Source organism: Daphnia magna, linkage group LG10 (assembly GCF_020631705.1).
Source record: "Daphnia magna isolate NIES linkage group LG10, ASM2063170v1.1, whole genome shotgun sequence".
NCBI classification, from domain to species: domain Eukaryota; kingdom Metazoa; phylum Arthropoda; class Branchiopoda; order Diplostraca; family Daphniidae; genus Daphnia; species Daphnia magna.
The window spans coordinates 6,683,417-6,691,527 of record NC_059191.1 but is presented as its reverse complement, the minus strand read 5'-3'; the positions used below and the strand labels follow the sequence as shown (position 1 = coordinate 6,691,527).

The following is an 8,111-nucleotide window of genomic DNA, read 5'->3' as shown; positions in this document are numbered from 1 at the left end:
AATAAGAAATAAATGAGCCACAGTTTGATTTGTCGAATTTGTATTTGATAAATAATTCAGGCGTAGAAGGATTTTCCGTCGTCAAAAATATCTCCTTTTGACTCGAATAGTTTTACTGAATATTTAATTACACTTCCATTACGATAGGAACGAAAAGGATGGCCTAGTATTTGGGGTAAGATGGGGCTTTGTAGACTGGGGCGCTATAGGCTGGAGCGGGGTAAGATGGGGCTTTGTAAGCCGGAGCGGGGTAGGAAGGAGCTTTGTAGGATGGAGCGGGGTAGGAAGGAGCTTTGTAGGCTGGAGCGGGGTAGGAAGGAGTTTTGTATTCAGGGGCCTTGTAGGCTGGGGCTTTGTATTCAGGGGCCTTGTAGGCTGGGGCTTTGTAGGCTGGTGCAGGGTAGGCTGGTGCAGGGTAGGCTGGTGCAGGGTAGGAAGCAGCCTTGTATTGGGGTTCCTTGTATTCGGGGTACTGAGCCTCGCCTTCGTATTTGACATCAGCGTTGTATCCGTTCTCATCAGCTTGGTAGCTAACGATTTGAGTGCGGCCATCGGGCAGGGCAACACGGTAAGATCCGCTGGTCACTTTGCCATCAGCTTTCTCAGAGTGGTCAAAGTCGGTGTAGGATTCCTTATCCTGGACATCATATCCGAAGCTGTAGGGCTGAGGGGCCTGAAGAAATTGAAAAATTTAGCTGATTGCTCATCGTTAATCAGTTAATCGCTATCAAACAAAACTCACGTAGGTGACTTCCTCGTATTTAGGAGCCTCGTATTTCGGTGCGTATTCAGCGGCCTTGTAGGAATTGGCGGCAGCGACGGCCAAGACAGCAGCGAGGACGATGAACTGTTGGTTTACATGAACAAGTTTTCCATTAATTCAACTGTTTTCTGTAAACAAATTTAAAAAAAATATATCATTTTTTACTCTTACTTTCATGTTGGAGATGTTGATGAGTTGAGACAGCTGGAAGACTGATGCATTTCTGTTGGCGAACCGACGGTTTTATACCAAACACCATTGTCTTGAGCTATAGGCAACAGTGAAGATTACGTGGGAGGATTGGGTGGAGTCGTTGTACTTGATGAGGCCTTTTCTAACGTGAAAGTGAATGGGAGAAGGGGCAACAGAAATTATGAATAGACCCTAAAGTCTGTGTTGCATTTGTTCCACATTCAAACTCCCTTTTTTTCTTTTAATATTTAGTCCAAGTCTATGCAATTGAACGAAGGGTTTGCCGGTGTGCATAATAAGAGAACGTGCGAAACCTAACACAAACCGATTAGATCCGCAGGCCAAAATGTGGTCAGATCAAACCGAAATGATTTCAGCATCTAGTCCCTGAATTTCTCCATTTTTTATATTCGCACATCAAATATCATTACAGCTAACATCATTATTCCTTTCAGATAATAAATCTGCTGCTATTATGTCAAACACAAACTTCTTAGAAAAGTCATCACGATGAAAGAAATGTGTCAATTGCGTGATTTATTCTTCAAGGTTCATTCCACCCGGTGCCCAATTTCTATACCGAAGTGGATCTCACGATTATTCTTTAGCATTTCTTCCATCGTGATGGATGGTTGTTTAAACGCGTGATGATTTGAAAGGCTTTTCAAATCACTTTCTGCCGACACTGGCATCTGTTAATGAGCACTGCTCTGTCACGAGGTCACGAGGTTTATGACCTCGCAGGATTCCCGTTACCGTGGGCAATTGAGTTCTCAGCGTAACGTCATCATTTACTATCACAAGCGAAACAGAAAGGAGCATGGTAACCCCAGTATGATGAGGTGTAATTTCAATGAAACTAGGTCAGGGTTGGTGAGATTATAATCAGTAGCCAAACCCATTTAGAAAAAAAAAAGTATGAAAATCTGCCGACTTTTTCTAATTAATGCATAGATTTCTTCTTGTCAGAATTTTTTTAAATTAAAGGAGGTCACACGCTGACTTAATAATAGCTGCTGGTATGTAATGACGAATAGAGAAATGGTCAGACACAAAAACATTATTTTTTTTTTTTTTGCCAAAATTGTTGTATTTATTTTGTTCTTAAATAAATCTGGCGGTCACGGCATTGCCGCCGATATATATCTCTTGAATCACGATCTTTTTCTTTTCATTCAATTCCTCAATAAATAAGGCAAATAAAACAATGGCAGTTTAGTATTTGGGGTAGGCGGGAGCTTTGTAGGCTGGGGCAGGGTAAGCGGGAGCCTTGTAGGCTGGGGCGGGGTAGGCAGCAGCTTTGTACCCAGCCTCTTTGTATTCGGGGTACTGAGCCTCTCCTTCGAATTTCACATCAGCGGTGTATCCGTTCTCATCGGCCTTGTAGGAAACGATCTGAGTGCGGCCATCGGGAAGAGCAACACGGTAAGATCCGCTGGTCACCTTGCCATCAGCTTTCTCGGAGTGATCGAAATCAGTGTAGGATTCCTTATCCTGGACATCATAACCGAAGCTGTATGGCTGAGGAGCCTGTTCCAAACGAATGATTCAATTTCAGTATTGTTCTGCATAATTCTTTTGATTCAAAATGAAACTCACGTAGGTGACTTCTTCGTATTTAGGAGCCTCGTATTTAGGTGCGTATTCAGCGGCCTTGTAGGAGTTGGCGGCAGCGACGGCGAAAACAGCGGCGAGGATGATGAACTGCAAATGAAAGTTCCTTTTTTTTTAAACAGATTGCTTGCGATGGCAAATTTGCATGAGATTGTTACCTTCATGTTGGAGATGTGAGCTGCTTGAGACAGTTGTGAATGAACTGGTGATTCTTTTCGGTCGGAACGAACCTTTTTATACACGTTCACTTTTTGGTTAGCAAAGAGACCATCACTTTTTTTTTTTTCTAGCGCAAAGAATGCTTTGCATATGTTTCCAGTGTGAGAGAAAGTGAATAAAAAGTAAAGGCCAACTCGTTAGATAAGCAACACCCATTACTATGATCGAGTGCTTCAAGTTTCATATTCGCTCGCTATTTAGTTCAAGTCCAAACACGGCCAAGGCTCACTTTTGCGTGACCCACAGAAACAACAACCGCATAGACAAAGAAGCCCTCAGGCCCTTTTTACCTGACTAGGTGCAAAATAAAACATCTTATACCTTTCCCTGTCAATCGTTTTTTGTTTATTTTTTTTTTTACAATTCTTATGATTGAAAAATTGCTTGCATTTTATTGCCTTCTAAATTCATAAAGGCATTATTCATTCTTTGGCCTAAAATTAATTGTATATCGATAATGGCGTCATTGCTACATTGTTTCGAAAATCTTTTTTGCCTATAACATAAACGTGACACGATAGCTTATCATGATGCAAACATTCACCAGTTTCATTTCGATAGTCGTATAAAGTTATTCGCGAAAAAACATTCCCTAAAAGGCATTCTAGCTATAGAAAACAATTAATTTCTATAGCAAGCGAATGCAAAAACAAAGAACATTCTACCTGTCGTCATCCTCCCGACTGGCCGAAGTTCCTCTCCTGCCGCATTGCAACAACACATTATGCTCCTTTCTCTTTCGTCTATTCAAAACCGTCGACTCGTCCTTTTTTCTTTCAAGAATATGGTCCGTTAACACTAGACCAGTCTGATGGCGTCATCATAAGCGATCTCACCTACAATTTAAATGTCTGGCTGAGCGTCTGAGCACGTCTTTGACCTTATTGCCCGACTATTTTCACAAATCTTTCTTTTTTTTTTTCCTTTTTAAAAGCGTGGACATACTAAAGCGATGTCGGTGAGATTCTCCGGTGTCTGAATTTAATGGATTTGTTGGTCTCAATTTCTCCAATTTCTCTGTTTATTGCTGAGTAGCACACGGAAGTGACATTTCCTCCCGATACATTTTTATGTGTTTGGTTTCTCTTTTAGCTTTCCACGCAGTCGCAGTTCAATGGAATTCACACACTTGCTGGGAACCCTTTCAATATTCTAGTTTCTACGAAAATGGTTCAGTGATCTCCACGTTATACTCTCTACAAAACTTCCAGGTTACTTTGACACGACTCGAAAACCCGTTCGTCTCGTCTGGACAAGTCTGACGTTTGTCAAATGCAATCGTTCCAGCCCATTTTCCCAGTTTAAATAAGAGATGAAAAATCGATTGGAATCTTCGTAAACAACTGCCCAGGTGCTGAACAGATTTTTTTCGAATATCTTCGTTCTTTGTTGTGAACGTGCCAACAGCAGCTGCCGCGTTCAATCGATTTGAACGATAACAATTCCAGTTTTGTCAACACGTGTAACAAACCTGGAGCTAAAGATATGGATGATGCATCAATTTTACAACATCGGTCATGTTCCCATTTTCTATTGCCCAAGCTGCGTTCAAAGATGCTGCATTGTCAGTTTGCCACTCGATGCGAACCATCAATCTATTTTCATGCAAGTATAGATTGGCAAAGGCCTACTGTATTTCAACAATCAAAAAAGAGAAAACTAATATTTTGTTATTGGCTTCTAGAATAAAATGTGGAGGGAAACCTGCTGACCACCATAGGATTTTGTATACGGCTATACGATTGAAAGTCCTACTACTAGGCTATACACAAAACTAATTTCTCTCTGCCTGTGTGAGAGTTGCAATTTGATTTGTTTGAGGGGCAGCTGCCAGAAAAAAAAACCTTTGCGAGAGCTAGACAATTTAAGTAAACCATCAAGTAATCTTACTGCTTATAGGAAAAATATGCATGTCTGAAAAACTAGAAAAATGTACAAAGTTTTGAGGGAATCACTAGGTCCTCTATAACTTATAGGGCTGGGAATTCATATCTTTAAATGAAATGGTACCTCCCGACTTTCTCAAAATGTTTGGCACCTGTTCAACTTGATCATACGGTCTGACGTTTTGCTTCTCATTTTTTACAATACTTTAAAGCCTCGGAAAATCAACTGAGCTGCCAGTTATTCCAGTTTCTGTTTCGTTTTGGCTTTTCATTCTTCTTAAAAATCTGTTTACCTTTACATGTTGAATAAGGCATCACTGTCTTTGGCGTTCGAAAGAGAACATTATACGTTTTATGTGGAACAGTAGGTTACTTAGCTGGAAGCTTGGAAAGTGAAGCAAGCTTAGACCACACCTTTCGAATGGCAATCCGGTTGCTATGGTAATATTCAGTTTTTTATATTTAACTCGTCCGCTTTGCATTTCTTGTCTATCATTGAAAACTTGGCTTTTGAACAAAGCCCACCACATCATTGAACCATTATATTTTTCATGGATGAAACCTTCAATGTATTTTATTAAATAGGAGTTTATCAAAAGATAATAGGATAATTTTGGTTGAACGAGAAGAGGAAAAAAAAAATCGTTCGTACCATACAAGCACACGTGAAATAAAGAGTAAGTGATGTGTACCGTTAATTACACTTTAAGGCTGTCCTCCTCGGCCATCCAAGTAAGAATTCCAAGCGCGAATAACGAATGCTGTGGTATGAACAGGCTATATACGTTTGTGTAAAAAGACTAATTGCTTTTTGCCTCTTTTTAGCAAGGACGGAACAAAAACGGGTTCTTCTAATACGTCATTCCGTTGTCGTAAATAGCTACATTGTCAGCACTTAATTGGTTATAAATAGCGTATGGAATTGGATTGTACGGCGTCTGTTTAGGAATTTGTTCCAACAAAAGAACCAATGAATCTTCCTCGTTCCGGTAGTTGGGTTTCATCCGGTAGGCCCCAAAGAATGTATCCGGATAGGTCGGCCCTCCTTTGCCGTTCTCTTCAGGAAATCCCATGGCAGACGGTTTATCGACTGTCAGTACGGCCTTTCCCCAGTCCGCCACTGCTTGCCGAGTGTCTTTCCCAGCAGTTTCGTATCTCTGAACGATTATAAGTATATGATGCTTCTATATTGTCTCTAAAACGTAGCCTAGAACTAATAGTGCTGCAGTATAAAACTTACATAGGGATCTGCTTCAGGCGAAGGTAATCCATCACAGACAGACGAATACATGGCAAACACAGCAAACATCGATGTCAGAAAGAAGACCTGTAGCGGTAATGTCTATAATCAATGCTGAAACGTGATAGGCAAAAAGAAAACTGAGTTTAAATTCACAGATACCTTCATGACGCTTCTCGGTTTGAATCCTGGATTCGAGATGGAGTAAAACTGACGAACTTCGCCGAATGGTCGTCACCTTTTATATAGATGTGTACACAACTACTCCCGCGTGAGTAGTTGCCTTTACTTGAGGGTTGTAAAAATTGCGCCATTTTCATTCGATGACGGCGACATATTCGAGCGACCCATGTGCGTAAAAAAAATCTATCGCTTTCACCATACTCACGTGGACTTTTAACCCTTATTTAAGACTCTAGGAAGCTAAAATAACCTTCTGTTTTACATTGGCAAACTTGCAGTGGAAACAGGAAATAAAAATGACGTATTAGCCCTTCAAAAATTTGGCCAGTTGGGGCTAAATATAACAACATACTTTCGTTTGGATTCCATTTGATGTTGTTTCTCAATTAACCAATAAAACGTTTTTGTTTACTTCAAGGTTAATGGATGTTTCTTCACTGTGGGGAACGCAATGTCCCCCATTCACGACATGTTTTAAGTGCTACCCTAAGATACATTTATTACTTAACAATAGCCGTAGATGCAATAGATTCTTGTCGAGATTCTTGTGTACGTAAAGTGACAGTAAAATAAATGTAAAACCAAATTGAGCATTGCCGTCTTTTATTCGAATTATTTGATTGCACAAATGTGCATATAATTCCCTACCGGCATTGTCAACAGCGAAGAAAAAACATTTGCATACCTGAAAAGGCAAAATGCATTTGATGGCGAATTCTAATTATTTAGTGCCATTTTTCGTCCCCTCACCCGCATGTTATCAGTCATCCAATCCTGCAACCTATGACCAATTGGGAGATTGATACATAAATAATACAGCTGTTGCTATTTGTTATTTTCCTATGCTGTTTCTAAAAGTTAAAGCTATTTGCTAAAACTATTTTCTATCATTATCCCGTCAAGCTATGCTGCTCACGTCACACTGAAACATTTTTGGTTTACAACTATATCTACATAGTTACGAAAGGTTGGAAGCAATTCATAAATGCATGCTTAAACATACATCAAGGACATTTTTTAAAACCCTTGGACGTATTGGGAAACGGAACTAATCACATCCTGGAAGAGTTCGATGAGCTACCTGCCAGTCGTTGCTCATCTTAAATGCACGGATTAGAACTGAATAAAATCATTTCCTTTATTTGATTTTAAATATACCTGATAAACTGACATGCCTGCTCTGCTGAATGTACTCTGTATGCAACTCTATCCCCTCTGTCCAACTATCTTCAAAATTAATGATCAACCTTTGTTTTGCTATGAAACTGGTTGTGTATGTTCTTCCTCGCACTTGATTATTTCGTATTACGTAACATAAGATACAGGTGGGAATCACTAACGGTTTTGGACAACGAGTTCATCTGAGTAGATCTAGATGGCACGAAAGTCACCAAAAGGAGAATCTGCACGAAGGCAGTTTGCTTCCAGCGGATCACAACATGTTATTCGAAAAACGTGGATATTGATAGCTAAATTTTTAAAATTAGTGACCAATATATCATTGCCTTCTCCTAGCCTACGCTAAAAAGAACTCGTGAATCGTGATTTAACCCCAGCTGTACACGTTACGTAGAGTAGAGCGCCGCTCAAACTCAAAATATTGAGTGGACGGCAAGTCTGCATCGAACTGCATTAATTTATGTCAATGTGTTGTTAATTTGTATTTAACATACATGGTGGTATGTTATTCTAATTGTCCTTTCAGCCGACAACAACAAAAAGGCGAAAACAAAAACAACAGCTCTGGGGAAAAAAGAGAACAGTTAGCGTTAGTTACAGGTAAGCAAACTAGATGTCGTGGTATCCCTCCGTCAGTCTAGAAATGAACCTGGATCACGCTGGATGCCTTAACGGTCAAGCCGATCGTCATGCTATCATTACTTCCCCTACAAGCTAACACCGATTTCAGCGTGATTGCCTGAAAAGTGCAAAAACGTATAAGAGAAAACCGCCATGACAATCGAAACGCCATCTAGCGTGACAATCTATTGGGAAAAGGCGGGGTCGGTCGCCA

General features: G+C 40.3%; 2 protein-coding genes and 1 long non-coding RNA gene across 3 annotated transcripts; 1 reads left to right on the top strand and 2 right to left on the bottom strand.

Annotated features, from left to right (window-relative positions):
• Nucleotides 1-23: 23 nt before the first annotated feature.
• LOC116931586 (adhesive plaque matrix protein) lies at nt 24-1,013 on the bottom strand. The gene is made up of 3 exons (XM_032939183.2): nt 935-1,013; nt 743-847; nt 24-673 (listed from the first exon to the last, which is right to left on the bottom strand). The coding sequence occupies exons 1-3, from the start codon at nt 938-940 to the stop codon at nt 164-166; spliced, it is 621 nt and encodes a 206-aa protein (XP_032795074.2). The 5' UTR covers nt 941-1,013; the 3' UTR covers nt 24-163.
• Nucleotides 1,014-2,018: 1,005 nt separating this feature from the next.
• On the bottom strand, nt 2,019-2,886 carry LOC123476987 (cuticle protein 18.6-like). Its single transcript, XM_045180075.1, has 3 exons — nt 2,728-2,886; nt 2,555-2,659; nt 2,019-2,485 (listed from the first exon to the last, which is right to left on the bottom strand). Exons 1-3 carry the CDS (start codon nt 2,731-2,733, stop codon nt 2,171-2,173), a joined length of 426 nt encoding a protein of 141 aa, XP_045036010.1. The 5' UTR covers nt 2,734-2,886; the 3' UTR covers nt 2,019-2,170.
• An 835-nt stretch (nt 2,887-3,721) lies between these two features.
• On the top strand, nt 3,722-6,688 carry LOC123476974. Its single transcript, XR_006652065.1, has 3 exons — nt 3,722-4,397; nt 4,473-6,009; nt 6,073-6,688. It is a non-coding gene; the product is annotated as an uncharacterized LOC123476974 (long non-coding RNA).
• The last annotated feature ends 1,423 nt before the right edge of the window (nt 6,689-8,111 follow it).